Below are 18,933 nucleotides of genomic sequence, written 5' to 3'. Positions count from 1 at the left end.
ATTCCACATTGCACAGTTCTGTCTCCAGAGAGGTAATTTCTCTCACCAGAGTGCGTCTTATTCCCCCAGTGACTGCGAGGCACTAGCCCCGTATGACCGCCTTATGAGCATCCCACTCTGTGGTGCGTGAAGTGGCCGTCCCTTCGTTTAGCTCAAAGTATCTGGAAATACAGTCAGTCAGCTCTCGACGAAATAGGGATCCACCAGCATGTTGGGCTTTAGACGCCATGTAGGTATACAGTACATGTGCGCCATCTGCCCCATTAAAAGCTGACCCGCAGTGGGCAGTGATCTGATAGCGTCCTGGCTAGGTAGTCCGCTTCCAAGGAGTTATGAGCCAGGTCTACCGGGCCCAAAATCAAGTCAATGCGGCTATGTAGCCTATGTACTGGGGAATAGAAGGAATATTCCAGATCCTGGGTGTGGCGTAGGCGCATATATCATGGAGTCCCCTTTTGGTCATCCAGTTGCAAAGTTCACGCAACATTGTCCTGCTAGGTGCGCCTACCAGTGGAGGGTGAGATCTGCCTATGTCTACATCTGGTACACAATTAAAGTCACCCCGCCCTCCATATGGAAATAGTCGTAGGGTCCTGAAAAAGTGTGGGCGTAATGGACATCAGAAATTCCCTTTGCTTAGAGTTGGGAGCGTATATTCCAGCTATGGTCAAGGGTTTACCATCTAGGGAGCCCTCCATCAGCACCTATCTGCCCTCCTTTCTGCTGTATGGTGTTCTACAGCATAGGGAACCTCAGGAGCCAACCAAATTAACACCCCTTTGGCAAATGCTGATACTGTCGTACCGCATACATGTCCCCGCCATTTGGATTTAAGACTATGCAATTCCCTGTCTGTGAGATGCGGTTCCGGCAGAATGACTATGTGCACCTTGTGGCATTTTAGGTATGCATGTATCCGGTGGCATTTAATTTGTGTGGCCATACCTCTTACATTCCATGTTAACACATTGTAACTGTAAATGTTCTACTGATGAGTCGTAATCTGATGCTCCTTCCTCACGGAGGGTAGAATATGGATTCATCGTGAGTTGAGTTGCTTCAATCAGTGCTTGTACTTGGCCCCCCGCTGCTTGAGCGTTCGACGGGCGGATCCTGACTCCAGGTCTCCTCTTGCGCCAGGGTTGGAATGTCAACCAGTCTCCAGCAGTGGGATCCTCACGATTCGGTTTAACCAGGCCTTTTGCGTGCAGCCACGTCCAAGCATCTTCTGAAGAGGGGGAAATGTGGATTTTCTCCTCGTCCACCACCCTCAGTCGCACTGAGAATAACAGTGAATACCTGATGTTATGCTTGCAGAGGAGCTGTTTAACTTTTATATATGAGTTTCGCTTGTGCTGTACTTCCATTGTGTAGTCCGGATAAGCTGTGATGGTGGCGTTTTCGAACTTCCAGGGGCCCTGTGTCCTGAAGCTCTGGAGAATCAAATCGCTATCCCGGAAATTGAGGAGATGGGTATTAATGACCGAGGCTGAGCTCCAGGCTGTGGTGACCTGCCCTGAATCCGGTGTGCACATTCTATCGAGAAGAAGGGCAGCACTCCATTTCCCAGCACTGTAGTCTTCAACCATTGTCTGAGGAAGATTTCGGCATTGGGTATCTCTGCGCGCTCTGGAAACCCCATAAAGCGAATGTTATTTCTTTGTGAGCGTCCCTCTGTGTCCTCTGCTCTGCGTTGCAAAGAGGGGACCTCTGCTGTTAGTTGTGTCAGCTGTGTCTGAAGGTCCTTGAGTTTTGGCTGCACCGTTGTCAGGGATGTTTCGTTTCCAGTCACTCTGTCGGCCAAATTACGGTGGTCCACTCGGAGCAGGTTGACTTCTTGCACCGCGGAATCGATTTTTACCTCTAAGGCTGCTATAGTGTTCAACACTGCCTTTAGGAGCTTTTCAAATTGGGTGGAGTGAGCCTGTAGTGTCGCGTTCATTTGGTGGAGGGTTGTTGCACTGTCTTGAGTAGTTGTGGGCAGGAGCGGCATTGTCCCCTCAGTGGGCAGTGGCAGCCACACTGCCTTTGGTTTTACCATGGGTGCGGCTAGTTGGGGTGATCTACATCCAAGGACACAGTTTGCCAACCCCCGGGGCGCAGCAATATGGCACTGATTGTGTGGTCCTGTGTGGTTGCCAAGGGCAGCAGATCGAAGCACTTGTGCAGTGGTAACCCTCTTCCCGCCAATCCTCCTGTCCAGGCGGGCAATATCTCAGGTCCACATGCCCAAAGTTCCAGACAGCAGGACTTTACAGTTGCATCATCCCAATGTCTCAGGGAGCCCTCACTGCGTCTCGATCGTCCCCTGCAGCACAGGCCCAGCAGCAGAGCGGTGCCTCCCCGGGCATCCTTACTGACGAAGCCACCATGTGCTGCTCAACCGTGGTAAGTCTGAGATCAGCCCCAACTATACCTTGTCGGCTATAGAGAGGATTTTCAATGCCGAGCTGAGCGTTGCGGTTACCATCTGGCAGTACCCAGCGCCCGGTGTAAGTTTAAAGTGTTCTAGTCCATTGGGTATGCAGACTGAGGGCTATATGCAGGCCTTTGAGTGAGTCTCCCCCCTTCCTAGAGGGGAGGCCTACCACCCCCGTTGCGCGCTCACCGCATGGGTCTGTGCTCCTCTAGCCAACAAACTTTCCACAACTTCATAGTCAATACGCGCGTCCATGCTCAAGAGTAGAGAGCGCCACCTCCCCCTTCTTCAATTTGGAATGGCGCCTACCGCTCACTGCTCAGATGTGCCCAGCGCTGCGTCCAGTGCTGCTACTCCGAGTGAGTCCCGGCGTCCTCTGCCTGCCAGTCGCAATCCGGCGATCTATTCCGTGAAGCTCCTTCCACCAGCCACCTGCTCCTCACTCACGCAGGCCCTTCTCTTGCTCTGCATCGGCTGGTGCAGGCCTTGCGTGTACTTGGCTCGCAGTCCGTCTCTGGCGTCTCTGGTGTGCTGTTCGGTGCTTTCAAAGGGCTATTCGTCTGCCTAGGCCCCAGTGGACTCCAGTTTTGACTTTTTTTGAGTCCGGGTGGGGCTTTTGTCAGGATATTTGCTGGGCCTGGAGAAGAGCCAATCAGCAAGCGTCTGCTCCAGTCGCCATCTTAGCCACACCTCCCCACTCTTCCTGAAGTTGAGCCAGTGCAACAGAGAGAAAAAAATCACCCTCTGAACAGGTAAGTACCTTCAAGCTTCATGAACACAAAAAAGAGACAAGACTACAAAGGAAGGGCGACATGTATGACTAGTGCTTTCATGAAAGACACCAACTCATGGTTGCCCACAGACCCCCGCTCTTCCTGAATTTGAGCCAGTGCAACAGAGAGAAGGAAGTTGGCAGTCATACTGTTGGTACAAAAAAAAGCGAGTACCTTCAAGCTTCATGAACAAGAAAAAGAGACAAGACTACAAAGGAAGGGCGACATGTATGACTAGTGCATTTATGAAAGACACCAACTCATGGTTGCCCATAGTTTGGGTCGAGTCACTCGCACGGCATCCGTGCTCTTTTCGCTGCCCTCGTCCAAGATGGATAGAAGAATGTGAAATGGAGAGGATCCTGTATCGATGAGGTCAAGATGCTCACCTCTAGGCTGAAATAAGTGGTTCTCCAATGGAATCCCGAAGGAGCTGCAGAGGAACCTCAAAAGATGCAATGATTACTATACACAGAATCTGTAGCATGCAGAGGATGCACAGAGCATTAAACCTCCACAGACTTTGGAACTAACCGCTTACGAAGGAAACTGCCATGGGCAGGTCCTGACCACAAAAGGGCACAAGCCTAGGAGCATTGCAGGGGTCATTAGGCCTCTGTCAGGCTAAACAGGACAGAACACCTTTAAAGGGTGAAGCAAGCAGTACTTCACTAAGATCAAGACTCCCATAGACCTTCCCCACCAATGCTACTTCCAGACCTAATTCTTCACATGAAACATCACCACCAATATTTAATGGATGGAAGTGAGGGAGTAGGCCTCAGAATAATGCAATTACCAGTAAGTAATTGAAGCATTTACCACCTTAGTGGTTCTTCTTAGCAGCTGCAGCTCATTGGCATTGTATCAGAGCCGTATGTAGCTCTGATCATGTGGTGGGGCAGGTCTGTGAGCAGCCCTTTGGCAGCAGTCAACTATGCACACTTGGGGAGACCAGCGGATGAGGAAAACTGTGGGGTTACTTGGGACCAGGGCTTGGTGGCATATGCCATTTGCTGTACACTTTTGAATGTCATTCCTGAAGCGTGACCTGTTCAAAGGTGGCACAGAAGTATTTCATTTAAACTGATCTGGCTGGTCTGCCGGAATGGCCACATCTGTGCCAAACTGTTGAACAACTGCAGTCATACCTGCTGACAAGTGTCTATCTTCTACCGTGTATTCAGTCACCAGTCGATGACAATTAGAACCTTCAGAATACTCATACTCAGTGCTACACACCGAGCTTGAATACTCAAACCATACACGAAGGTGAGCGAGCCAACAAATTAACAAGGAGAGTCGAACCAGAGTCAACGGTCTGGCTCCGATTGTACAGCCTGGGCACAAGCCAAGGCCTGAAAAATATTTGCCATGTAAATCCAATAACAAACATCATGCAAAATATGATAAGACTCTTCAAAATTCAAAAAGTGTATTTAACATTTGCCACTGGGAACTACTTATTAAAAGTAATAGTTTGGTTCAACTGTGTACTGAAGTTACATATTTGAAAATAAAAAGTTTTAGTTGAATGAAACATTTGCCAAACATCACACAGTTTAAGCGGGAAGCTGCGATTGATCTAGGCTTTCTGGTTTCACTTTGTGCAAATCAGCCCGTAAATGGGTATCTATTTGTTGTTCCTTATCCTATTTTAAGGCTTTGTTTTTACTTTTTAGTGCAAGTTTTAAATATAGCGCAAACTCGACCCAAAGGCCGAGCGCTTTATATGAGTGCCAGTTCCATCACACGAGGTCACATCCAGTTTATAGGCACTGGGAGATTAAGTGATTTGCTCAGAATCACAGGAAATTGAGCTGATGCTGAGACTCCAACCTAGTTTCCCAGTTCCACGGTGAGCACCTCTGACCATAGCGCCTCATCCTGGGTAGAAGGAGGGAGGCAGCCATAAGGCACACGAAAGCTGGCTCGTTGCGGGCTCGAGGTTCCAACAGGACCTAGAGCTGAGCCAGAGCCAGGCGTCAGGCTGGAGCGTGGCTCGAGCTTTCAGTGGCTCGCCCACCTCTGTCCGCACGTGCACACGCCGGCACGTCACTAGCATCCCACATTGCACCATGCGCTTCCCAGCAGACACGGCCACCGAGGGCCCAATGGCGCGGGTTACCTCAGCGGGACCTCGGCAGTGTGAGGAATGCGTCCCCGGACCTGGGAGCGACAGGAAGTACAAAGGAGTCCAGGAAGCCACCGGGCCACGGAGCCGGGGAGAGAGGAGACAACTCTGGCGGGGCCCATTCAGGCTCCGGCGCGCCTTGTGCCCTCGTCCTGTTGTCGCTCTGTTCCTTGAGAGTGACAAATGGAGCCCTGACCTCGGGGAACATGGGGGGGGGGGCGAGGGCCGCCGCCTGCAAGGGATTCTCACGGACCCTGTAAATTATTTCAAGATAAAAAGGAATGCCAGTGAATGAAAAAAAACACATGAACCAAGTTAGGCCAGACGTGGACTGGCCATGGAGGGACATGGGGTTGGCGTGGCAACCTCCGAGATTAGAAGATTACAGGGTATGTTTTGACATAAAATCTAAGGGTGTCAGGTGTGTGCAGCCATGAGACCCGCCAACAGCTTACAGCCGCTCGGTGAGAGAGACCTTCACCCAATGAGAGAATCTTAAGTAGTCTGAAACTGTCAGGCTAACACTCGGGGCGTAGATTGGTCAATATGATTTGGGGTGAGCTCCAGCTTTCCCAACATTCACGCTGGGCCACCTTGTCAAAACACCTTAGCTAAGAAGGAAATGAAAGGTCTTAAGGGGGCAGGGGCGTGTCCATTGTTAGGGGTACTTTAAATGCAATGTTTTCAATCTAATCAACATTTTTTCAGGCCAATAACATAGATGAGAGTGTGTGTGATTTTTGTCAGTGTGGACATTTAAAAACCCCAGGTGAAATCAGACAGACTCTCAAGATTACCGGACTGAAAGCACTTGTACCCAGCTATTTACTAATTAGAGGGGTGTAACACCCCAACCCCCCTTGCGTTAGCCAGGAGTGAGTGGGTGACATTGATTACCGCTTTTATTCTGTACAGTGAGCTACATTAGTGCACCCACCATCACTCCCTCAATCTGAGTGAATCACGGGGTAAACTAATGAGTGAATCAGACAGCGACTGAGGGTGGATGATAGTGTGAGGGAATATGCCCACGCGCTTGAATTTCCAATCTGAGCCAGCTCCATGTAAACATTATGCTTGGTGAGATACTAGTGCTTCGACCAAGATGTAAAATTTGGAGCCCTGGAGACTGCAGCCGCCCAAAGGTTGCTCCTTATTTGGAAGACACAATGGTTGCTGTTATCTCCAGGAACGGTACAAGGTTGCCCAGCTTCCTAGGCAAAATAGCATTTTCCAACTGGAGCATTCATCGCTTGTTTAAAAAAACAGATTTAAGGCCTTCCCTTGTTATGTAGTGGCACATAGTTCTCTCAGCTAGGCTGCCGCCTTACCTCGCCTTATCGCCGTCCCTCTCCTTGCCACACACAATTCTACCACTGAGTCTCATCCCTGACGGGAATGGAGATGGCCAGTTGTTATGCATATTATTGTGGTCTTTAGTTTTCCTTCACATTGTCCTGTCTTACGTGCAGCGTGTCATTTCCCCGCCCAGTGTCTCTGCCCACCTTCCCAACTATCATGCCACGTCACAAGAGTGGCTTGGAGGCTGCGTGGTTTGGGGTGCAGGTTCTGCAAAGCTTTAATTCTCCAAGGTGACAACTGATGCTAACTGAGTTGATGTATTGACGTATTGCAGCTATGCCGGTGACCACCATACGATCTGCGCACCTCAAGGGCTCGTAAGACTAGGCTCTATAAAAAAGTAGTCCAAAGTGGAGTAATTAGATGATAAACTTAATTGGACTCCAAACTACACACCAGAAAAGAGCTTCTGCTTCATCAATAAATAAATTGAATTGTTTCACAAAAAAATAATGGGGTCTTTTAGCCATTCTCTTTAAGAAAGAAGATGAAGTAAAATGACTTCTCATTTCCGCATGCAAATACAATTTGGATCAGGGCAAAACACACTAATGAAGACAATTGTGGGCTTTATGAGGCCCACTCCAATAGAAATCATTAGAATCACAATATTTTACAATAATCTTGAGTAGTCACTGTGACAAACTATGGTACTTGATATGGCTCTGGGATATTGGGGAGCCGCACCCCACTTACTGACAGGGAGGTTGGCAGCACCCTTGTGCTAGTGAGAGAGGAAACCCTGTGCTTCAGGTTGATAGCAAGAGTTGAGGAGGCGCGCTGGTAGTTTGCCGCAGAGGATGTCTCTGCAGTCTCTTTCTTTAAAGCAGTTGTCCATGTGGGCACCATCACTTCAGCTCTGGATAGGGGAGTGGCTGATTTGGAAAGTCACAGAGAGGAGGGAAACTTCGGGGGGGGGGGGAGTGTTTGGGGTGTCACACCGCCCTAATAAGTGTATTTTCTGATAACTAGTTGGGTACAGGTGCTTTCAGTCGGGTATGGTGAGGTGTCTGTAAAATTTCACCAGAAGTTTGTAGATACACGCAGACAAAGACACACACTTTCTCCCTCTCTGTTTGAAAATGAGAGTTATTTTACAATATAATTGTGTTTTATCTCACTAAGGGCCTCATTTACAAGAAACTGATGCGTCGTCATTGATGTATCAGATTTCTTGCGCCTGCTGCACATCCCCTAATGACACCATGGATGCACTGTATATACAGAACAGAGCTCCATGGTACACATTTTCACAGATGTCAGAAATTATATACACATCTATTGGCACTAAAGTGAGGCATTGTTGGAGTTGCGTCATTAAACTGACACAACTCCAGCAATGCGAGGACAGTCCCATTGGAAAAAGCCCTGCATCAATTTTGCACCTGGTCTGAGCAGGCGTAAAATTTTGATGCAGTGAAGTTGTAAATTTCACTGCATCATTTCTACGTGCCTTTTTTCGTCGGAAGGCCTACCCTGCCCTGGTGCTGGTATAATGTGACGCAGGGCTTTACAGACTGACGCATTGGTCCCAATGCGTCAGTCTGTAAATATGGAGCAGTGTAGTGCACTGCTAGCGCAGCCACTGTATCCCTAAAACAATTATGCAGCAGCTGCGCAAGGGGCTTGTAAATGAAGCCCTTAGTACTCTTACCAATCCACATTCCACTCCCTTTCCACTGCCCATTAGGCTCCTCTCATGCACCCTGCCTGTTGTGTAATGTAGTTTAACATTATGGGGCTCATTTTGAACTCAGCGGTTCAGACCGCCATGCCGGCTGTAAATACCGCCACCTGCATGGCCGTCTGAACCGCCATATTATGTACACAGGGAGGGCTGCCTGTGGCGGCCCTCCGCCACCGCCAGGCTACAGCCGACAGGCAGCCTGACGATGGCGGATATCGTTATCCGACAAGGCAGCGCTGCAAGCAGCGCCGCCCTCCGGATAATGATCCCTGTTTCCCCCAGCCTTTCCCTCGAGGGTTCACCCACCAGGGAAAGGCTGTCAGAAGGGGTGCTACTGGGGGCCCCTGCACAGCCCATGCATTTGGCATGGGCTGTGCAGGGGCCCCTGTGCAGTGCTCTGTCGTGCTGGTCACTGCCCAATTTACGGGCAGTGATCTGCGCTATAGGTGCTGCTGCACCCGCCGCACTGCGCCGTCGGCAATGTCCCAGCCCTGCATTCTGCTGGGCTGGCGGGCGGAAACACTGTTTCCACCCGCCGGCCCAGCAGAATGTTCATAATTCGGTCAGCGGGGTCACAAGGGGGCTGGCGGTCTATGAAAAGGTTGCCAGCATGAACACGGCGGGGTTTCCCGCCATGTACATAATGAGCCCCTATATGTCAGTGTGATTGTTGGAAAATTTGAAGCTCAGCCCGACCCCAAATGTTACTGACAATGCTACACCACTGGTCTCAGAGACGACCTTCCACACTACAGGAGTAGAAAGAAGACCAGGAAAAGATACGAGGAATGAATGGGTCATGGGAGAGAAGGAGAGAGAAAGTGAGAGAGAAAACATGACAGGAGTCCTCAGGCAGCATCAGGTTCCAGACACATCAGGACAGCGGAGTAGAATTAGAAGAGTGGGAAAAGGGCAACACAGCCCTGATTGGAGCCTTTAAAGAGTAGAAGGGGACAGAACCCAAACAGTGAATGGGGAAGCACCTTAATGAAGAGGCATAACTGCACATCAGAGCAGAACCAATATAAAGAGGCTTTCGACGAGGAAGCAGTGGAGTGTCAAGGATAAACCGGCACAACTTTCTTTTTCCCTCCTAGCAGAATCTCCTGAGTCCCATTTACTCGGGAAATACTTCAGAATCTGACCTGCCCTGTTCTCTGGGCTTCCATACATTAAGATCCTATTCAACTCTGAATGGAAAAGACATCAGTGTGTAGAAGTCAGGGGTGGCTCCTCTGCTATGTCAGAGGAGTGTCGCCCCCTGTCCCCTCACAAGAAGCAGCAGCTGCAAAACTTTTACAGTGAAAACATAATAAACTATGTTTGTTTTGTTTTTACTGTAAAAGAGGTGGGGCCACGGGTGTGACAGGGACTGCACAGTACTCCCCCTCAGTGCGCATCTAAGTTTGGTTGACCATCTTGGGTCCACCGAAACATACATGCGTACTAGGCTCTCTCGGTTGGAGAGAGCAGACAGAGGCTCCCTCTCTGCTTTGGAACACCCTGACTGGATGCTCCGTCCAGTCCTGCCGCTGCTTTCATGCTGCCAGCAGCATGAGAGCAGGGGCAGGATTGGACGCAGGGCAGCCTTGGGAACCTGTGCCTGCACTGCAAGACCGGAGCAGATCGGAGCGGCACGGCGCTGGACAAAGGTACATTTTTTCTTCTTATTATTTTTTGTCACCCCCTTGTCACGCTCCGTGCCACCCCGCCCCTTTTCCCTCCTGCAAGCCGCGACTGTTGGAAGTCCTTGCTACATTTAACTGTAGAGTATGAAGCATTTGATTTTGCCTGCATAGCACAGTCATACTCATACTTAGCTTGTGTGGCATTTCAAAATTAGGCACGCCCCTCCCTTGTACAAAAGAAGCGGAGCATAAAGGTAAATGCAAATGTCAAATGTGAGCAAGCATTGCAAATGTGGTGGTGGTTTTTTGACAAGCAATAACTACTATATTGTCCATACCAAAGGGTGAGTTGGTGGGGCCACGCTTGCACCACAACGTGGTGCATGCGTAATGCAACTCATAAGGTAGATTCATGAAGCCACTCAAGGCCACCTTAAGGTTCATAAATCTGAAGTAACACAACTCATATGGTTTCATTGTGTTACACTGCCCTGGAAAGGCATTCCATGAGCGTTGCATGGGTGTTCTCATGAAACTTCCATGGATTGTGACGCATATCCCGATTTACTAGAACTGGTAAACCTGAGAATGTGCCAAAATGCTACCAGGGGAGGCGTAACCAGGAGCAATATCTCTATTTCTCCTCGTTACTTCCTCTTTATATTTGTGCTGCATTCTCTAGAAAGAGAAATAAACCTCAGGGGATTACCCCTCCTTGCACAAAAACAACCCTCCTTACAATGGAGGAATCCTTGCACCTTGGCTCACGGGTGCCTGCGTTGGTGCTAGGCGGCCAAAACGGCACCAGCGCAGGAGAAAAAAGGCAAGAATGCATTCCTGCCCTTTCCCTGTCACGTAGCACATCATAGCAAGATGACCAACTGCACTGCGCGACTTGGCCATAAATAAGGCCCTGGATGTTTTAAAACAATCAATAGAAGCGAATGAAGACCTGCAGTCATTACTAGGGGTGTGCACAATAGTGTCCTTTTTCGAGAAAAAGCACATTAAAAAGTTTGCAAAATGATGACCTTAAAGTGAAATGTGGTGTGTAGTTATCTTATCTTCTTTCATGTGAGCGTGCACCTCGTGTAGTAAAACACCGGCAGGAGGCTGGGTTGAGCACATTTTCTATACGAACGAGCCAATCGTGTACGCAAAAAAATTACAGAAAATTGTGTAAAAATATATTTCTGGAAATTGCATAACGATAAATTTGGAAAATAGGTGTATTTCGCTGACGTACTTAACATTTCAACAATGCCTAATAGTCTTGCAACTCTATGAGTATTACTGTTTAATAGACTTTATCACTCAATTGGAAAGGGATATTTATTTATATTGGCAGTTGTATATAAAGCTGCCTCCGAGACCAGATGAAAGAAGAGGATATAGATATTTTGACTGCTGTTTGTTGATATCGAAGGGGTATGGCCTCAGTCCAAAAAAAACAATTTATACTGCTGAAAGCGAGAGTCAAACGTAACATGGTCAGTATAGTGCCTGTTAGAAAACACTATTCAGAACCTTTATACAATTTTTACAGAATATGTTGGTCTAATCAGAATGAGGACTATGATTTCTTAGTGAATATGAATAATCTGTATTGATGTAAAACAATACATTTATTTTAAACATCTTTATACAATAAATTTAACATTTGGCATAGCAAGCTGGACTTAAAGTATTTTAAATAAGTATTTTAAATATTATAAATATGTATTAATATGAATTGTGCTTTCATACCTCTTAAATTTCATCATGTTTAATATACAATGGAGAACATTAAATTAAGAAACCTCTGTAAATGTATCTGATACACAAATGTAGTGTACTTTGTGTCCTTATCTCCCTAATCAAGCCACCATGTACTATGCGTCTCACTTTCTTTACACCCCAGCTACAGATGTTCTTGTGTACCGCCCCAGGCACAATCACTATGAATGTGACAAGTGTGTTTAAGATGTGGCTTGAATTCCACATCTGTTGTCTTGTTTGAGATCCATTGTGACAGTCTTTCCTTTTCACCATCTTCTCCAGTTCTCGCAGCTCATTAGGATCCTCCAGACCTTGGGTCCAGAGAAGTTCCCGCTGGTGGACCAGTCATTCTTCCCCAGCCACCGGCAAATGGTAAGAGCTGAAGTCTTTTTATTTTGCAGTTACAAAGCCACGTAGGGCAGCTCAGAACTGCTGTTGTTGTAGGAAATGTTTCCTAAAAGCCTTGTGCCTTGCAAAAGATGGGAGCCAGAACTAATCAATCAATAAATCAATCAACATTTGTAAAGCGCAGCATTGTCACCCCTAGGGGTATCTGGGCGCTGAGGGTGCCAAGTCTATGTCGATCAGCCAGGTCTTAAGTTTCTTTCTGAAGTCTGCCAGAGAGGGTGCTCTTCGGGAGGAGGGGTGGCATGGCATTCCAGGTCATGGCGGTGATGTTGGAGAGGGAGCGGCCCCTGCTGCGACAAATGCATGGTCTGTGTGCAAGGGCAAGAGAGGAGGAGCAGAGGAGTCTTGAGGGTGGATGGAAGTTCAGTCGATGGTTGATTTAGGACGGTTCTGATTGTGTAGAGTTTTGTAGGCGTGCTTGAGGATCTCAAATTGGCATCTCTTCTGGATGGGGAGTCAGTGGAAGTTTCTGAGGTGGGGGTGATATGGGTCCATTTGGGGAGGTGCAAGATGAGTCATGGCTATCGCATACTGTATGGTCTGGAGTCTTTTGAAGAGATGGGAGGGGATGCCTGCTTAGAGAACGTTAACGTAGTCGAGGCAGCTGGCCACGAGGGCCTGCGTGACGGTTTTTCTGATGTTGACTGGAATCCATCATAAGATTTTGCAGAGGATGTGGGAACAGGAGGAGACAACTGCGTTGACTTGTCGTTTCATGGTCAGATTGTTGTTGAGGATGATGCCTAGGTTGCGTGCATGGTCTGTGGGCGTGGGTGCTGGTCCGAGTTCTGCTGGCCACCAGCTGTGGTCCCAAGCGAAGATGCGCTTCCCGAAGATCAGTACTTCTGTCTTGTTGGAGTTGAGTTTGAGTCAGTTGTCTATCATCCAGTTGGCTACGCTGGTCATGGAGTCACAGAAATTGGTTTTGGCGTCGGAGGGGTCCTCGGTGACTGATAGGATTAGTTGGGTGTTGTCAGCGTAGGAGATCATGCTGAGTCTGTGAGATCTGACAGCGTCTGCATCAAACTGTGACCTCTGGTGTTCAGAACAAAGCAAGAAATGTGCAAAGTTTATCTATCAATGCTGACATACTCAACTGTCTCTCCTGAAAGTGAATGGTCAATTCTGTAATGTGTCTAAAAAATAATGCTGGTTACCCTTCCTCCAGCTGTCCAAGTCAGTTGTCAGTGGAGAGTACCAGGTATTTTTTCACAGCACCCAAAATAAGCAGTCATTTTTTTGTCTCCTGCAGTTGATGTGTGGGGATGTGTGGCCGAATAAGTGTTAGGCCATGGCCATCCTCTTGGTGGGGTACACTCTTGATTGGGATTTTTCAGCACATTATCACTGTATACCTGAATAGATCACACATCATTTGATTAACATTTTCCCCATGTTGTGGGCGTGGGGAGGTTCACTTTTTCCAGTGGGGAGGTCGCTTCCATGGCTTGACATATGCTTCACTACAGCCTATGGGGTGGGAAGGTGGATTTCTGCCTGCTTTCTGTTAGGGGAGCTGTGGCCATTGTATTATTGATCTTACATGTTTGGTCTGCTGGGAAGGTTCTACACTTTGACATTTACTAATATATAAATTTGGTCCACTCTATGATGGGGGAGTAGTGGTAATTGTGTAAGACCAAAAAGGGAAAGTAGTCCCCAAGAAGAATGGCATGCGGTGATTGAGCTGTGAAAAGTGACGCTCAAAATTAGATTCAGTAATGTTGCCAAAGATTTACCATAAATGGTTTGAATATTAGTCCACTCTGTGAACTTGATTTGTTTTATGCAGATTTATATTAATGAAGGTGCCATGATGTTTAGCCATGATGGTAGATCATAAGATTCTTCTGCGTAGAGTCTCTCAAATAGGAATTGAGGGCACCTGTCTTAACTGGCTTTCCTCATAATTAAGTCAAAGAACTTTTCAAGTCCTCGATCAAACATATTACTCTGATACTTCCACTGACCTGTGGGGTCGCACAAGGTTCATCCTTAAGCCCCATGCTTTTTAATATCTATATGGCCCCCTTGGCAAAGGTCGTAAACCTCATGGGTGGTCCCTTGTATCCTATGCTGATGATACCCAATTGGTCTTCTCCCTTTCTACTGGTACCAGCTCAGAGTCTGCCGCTCTTTCGTCCTGTTTTTCTGGTGTTGCTAGATGGATGGCTAACAGTAAACTAAAGTTAAACGATGAAAAAACAGAGGGTATGTTGGTAGGGAACTTCTCTGGTCGTAAGTCTCTCGCCTCACTCTCAGGTGGGTTAAATGACCTTCCCTCGCCTAAAGACAACATAAAAAGTTTAGGCTTTTGGCTGGATTCCCGCCTCACAATGGATTGCCACTCAAAGAAAGTGGCTGACACTTGTTTTTATCTATTGAGGACATCTAGGAAAATCTTTACATTTCTTCCTTTCTCAGCCAAAAGGCTCATTGTCCAGGCTCTGATACTGTCTCGCCTGGACTATGGGAATGTTCTTTTTTTTAGCTCACCATGCTCTGTCATAAAGAGATTGCAGGTGGTGCAAAATGCTGCTGCCCGCCTCTTAATGGGCACCCCGAGACATCTCTCTGCCAAAGCTGCTCTGGATGCCCTTCATTGGCTCCCCATCAAACAGCGTATTAAGTGTAAAGCTGCCTGTTATGTACATCGGGCACTTCAGAATAGGGTCCAGCCTTTCTTAGGCGTCTTATAACTCCTTACATTCCTCAGAGATCACTCAGATCCTCTTCCGCTTCTCCGATTAATACTTTTTGAGCTAATAAAGCCAGCTGGGAAGGTAGGCCCTTCACTTTCAAAGCAGGCCATTTATGAAACTTCTTACCATTGAAACTTTGATTAGAGAACTCAGAACTTCAGTTTCATAAAAAACTTAAGACTGTTCCCTTTTCCTCATAGTTTGTCAACTTTGTTTAACAGTCCTGCATCAGTGCTGGGAAGCCTCTTGGTAGCCATGCGCTTTATAAATCTTTAATAATAATAATAGCACGTTTTGTATGCTCATGTTATACTAGGGCCACTCTGTAGTCACGTTTCTGACGTATTCAGCCTCCTTGTCATAATCGCACTCTTGAGCGAGGATTTGCAATTCACTAACTCACCATTTTAGAAATGTATATTGACTGTATCTTTTCAAGGCTTTTTCTGTCCTCACAAGAAGAGCTGACACTTGCTGAAACTCCCACTGTCTGGAGTTTCGGTTTCTGTCAGATGAGTCTTTCCTATTGCTGCTTATGAGCTGAAGATGTATAGAAGTGGGTAAATCGCAGGAGGAGTTAGCAATGCACTTCTAAGTGTTATCTCACAAAGTGCTTATTTTTAGTATGAGCCTACCAGATACAACAGCTGTCTGATTTCAAAAGACCTATTGTGGACTTACCAAGAACATACAGGCGCTTGCAGCATGCCCATTGGTTACCGGTGGTTGGCTTTATTGTCACTCTCATATGCTTACCTCTCACTCGATGACTTTGTTCCCTGCTTGTCAATCTTGTGTATGTCCATCCCTGGGAGCATAGCCACTTCACCATCTCTTTGACTGGCTGGCTTCTTTCCTTTTCCCCGTTTGCTTTTAGGGAACTACTTTTTTCCTCTTGCTTAAGCACTCCATGAGAGTGCATGTGTTTTCCATCACTCTTCCTCATGTGATTCTCCCCTCTGCTAAATTTCTCCCCTGCACTTAGTAGTGCCATTCTTTTCAACAATATTCTTGTGCTGTGTTGCTCTCCTTTCACACCGCTTTAACATACATTCATGCTTTGTTCTCTTGTTGTAATGCACACTAACAACTTTCTCAGTCACTGCTTTCATCAACAACATTCTCTGTAAATACTCTCCCCATGCGCTTCTATGGTTTTCTTTTCATAGTCCTTCAAAGTGATTATCGTACATTCTTGTTTTTCCGTCTCACTGAAATACACACTGAGAACTCATTTTCCTTTCTTTTTGTCTTGTTGCGCTAGGGGCTCCTGATTTTTCAAGCTGCTTTACTTTATTGCTTTTCCTTTCCACTGTGAAGCTTGGTTATCAGTTTTATTTTCTCATCTCCTGTGTGTGTTTACTCTTTACCCATCCCTTCAGCTTTTAATCTTCTATCCACAATCCCTTCTCTCAACACTCTTTGACTCCCATCCCACCCACCAATGAACCCACAATGCAACACAGGCATTTTACCTTGCTTTGCCACCCTTTCTTACAACCACTTTTCGTGCATGTTTACTATGCGCTCGCCACATTATTCCTTTTACGCTAATGAAACAGTTGGTAAAGTCCTAACTAACCATTTGTTCATTATCAAGTCATCCTTTGATGTGCAAGCGTCACCTTCATGGCTCCATAGAGATGTGACGTACTACTTCTGTTCACTTTTCTTTCTCATGGCCCGCGCGACATTCAGTCTCCTACATTACACTTTGGTACACCAATTCCCTTAGATTCCTGTGAAGCTATGCATTTGCTGCAAAAATGCACAACTGTGTCAAAATAATTGCATTCTACTAGCCTTGGACGTTTTTTGTAAAGTTGTCTTCCAGTAGAATGTTTATGACCTGTTGGATTTCCAGTGTTTGACTCACTGGATTCCTTTCTTGTTGGAATTCTACTTGATGCCATGTGGATTATAAGTGAAGTACAAACATGTCTAACATCTACACCCTGTAGAAGTTAATGCATCTCTGTTGAAGTTAACTGAGTTCCATTGTCAGTAACCAGCACAGATGGCATTCCCTCCCTGTGAAAGTTTTCACCAAGAACTTCAGTGGTCAGTTGGTAGTAATATTACACCTAAAGATAACTTTTAGCCACTTGGACTAGGCATCAACCATTACAGAAGCAGGTCTTTCCTGTTCAGGCAATGACTAAAAAAACAACGGTTCAGTGAAATCCAAGCAGACCTTCTCCTGTCCATTTGCTGCAGTACTCACATGTTTTTCCTGTGCTATGTTCCCAAACCCACTTTTAGGCACTTTGGGGGTCATTCTGACCCTGGCGGTCACCGACCGCCAGGGCCAACGACCGCGGAAGCACCGCCAACAGGCTGGCGGTGCTTCCTGGGCCATTCTGACCGCAGCGGTAAAGCCGCGGTCAGAAAAGGGGAACCGGCGGTTTCCCGCCGGTTTTCCCCTGGCCCAGGGAATCCTCCATGGCGACGCTGCTTGCAGCGCCGCCATGGGGATTCCGACCCCCTTCCCTCCATCCCGTTCCTGGCGGTTGTTACCCCTGGGGGCCCCTGCACTGCCCATGCCACTGGCATGGGCAGTGCAGGGGCCCCCTAACAGGGCCCCATAATGATTTTCAGTGTCTGCTTTGCAGACACTGAAAATCGCGACGGGTGCCACTGCACCCGTCGCACCCCAGCAACTCCGCCGGCTCCATTCGGAGCCGGCTTCATCGTTGCTGGGTCTTTCCCGCTGGGCCGGCGGGCGGCCTTTTGGCAGTCGCCCGCCGGCCCAGCGGGAAAGCCAGAATGGCCGCTGCGGTCTTTTGACCGCGGTGCGGTCATTCGGCGGTTACCGCCGCCCGCCGCGGTTGGAATGACCGCCTTTGTCTGCTTTCATATATTCAAGACAGTCCATGACCCAATGTTTCACCAGTTTGTCCATGATTTGTCACTAACGTCTTTCTATCAGTCTCTTGCATGTCACAGTGAGACCTAAATGCCCCTCATGTGCAAAGGAAAGGAGTTGCAACCTGACCCCAAAGGAGGGCACATATTTGCCACCCCTTACTAATACCTGGTCACGCACAACAACAATTCATCAACAACTTTGACAAAAGGATGTGGTCCACATAAAGCAACACTTTCACTGCACACTATCCCCTTAACAAGCCTCACCACCGCTGTCAGAGTTTCATCCTCGTTGATGGCATCCACTCAAACACTTTTACAAACACAGTTACACATCTCCTCACGAGCTTCATTCACACCTCCAACCACTTCTTCAGTTTCAAATTCACAACCATCATTATCCCAATCGGGCAACCTTGATAAACTGTCCACCACACAGTTTCTCCAATCAAGGACATAGTCCACCTTAGAATCTTGCTCAAGAAACTTTACATTAAGCCAGCCACCCAAACAGTTTTTAGTCCCACCAGATGTCAACTTTCGAAGGAGGGGCTTCTGATCTGTCTGTAAAATGATCGTGCAAAGGTTCAAAAGCAGTTCACAGCCCGTGCGGTGGCCAGCATCTCCCGCTCTGTATCTGAATACTTCCTCTCCACAGCAGACAAGGAACATGAGGCAAATCACAGTTTTAATAACTCTGTCATGTATGGGAGACAACACTGCCCCTAAGCCCTCTCCACTGGCATCGAACACGAGATTGGTCTTCAAGCCAGTCTCAAGCGGAACCAAGATGCCTGCGTGGGCAATGTCGGATTGAAATGCTCACAGCGCCTCCATTGGCTTTCTCCCCACTCAATTTTTTTCCCTTTCCTGAGAAGTACCCTCAAGCGTTCTTTCTGAGTCACAAAATTCTGCACAAACTTGGAGTAGTAATCCAACAACCAAAAGACAAAGGTTTGTCTTTATCATCAGGTATGGTAGCATTGACAAATGTACTCACCAAATTTAGTTTGGGCTTCAAATCATCTCCTGTAATTAGGCATCCTAAGTATTCAACTTGCTGCACAAGGGAACTACATCTACCTTTTTAGGTCAGGCTGATCCCAGAACCTTATTCAGAACTTGTTGCAAGGTATTATTGTGTGAAGCCACAGATCCGGAATGCCGTCTTTAAAGAAAAGGACGTTGCTGACC

The 18,933-nt window shown here is 47.4% G+C and overlaps 1 protein-coding gene across 1 annotated transcript in view; it reads left to right on the top strand.

The window, feature by feature from the left end:
• Window positions 1-18,933, top strand: part of SYN3 (synapsin III) — a 941,464-nt gene that overhangs the window by 519,241 nt on the left and 403,290 nt on the right. The window contains exon 6 of the mRNA XM_069227930.1: window positions 12,044-12,133. Coding sequence (XP_069084031.1) covers window positions 12,044-12,133 — 90 coding nt within the window. The remainder of the gene's footprint in view (window positions 1-12,043; window positions 12,134-18,933) is intronic.

This window comes from Pleurodeles waltl, chromosome 4_1 (assembly GCF_031143425.1).
Source record: "Pleurodeles waltl isolate 20211129_DDA chromosome 4_1, aPleWal1.hap1.20221129, whole genome shotgun sequence".
NCBI classification, from domain to species: Eukaryota; Metazoa; Chordata; class Amphibia; order Caudata; family Salamandridae; genus Pleurodeles; species Pleurodeles waltl.
Note: the sequence above shows the minus strand (reverse complement) of the source record. Positions and strands in the feature narration are given on the sequence as shown.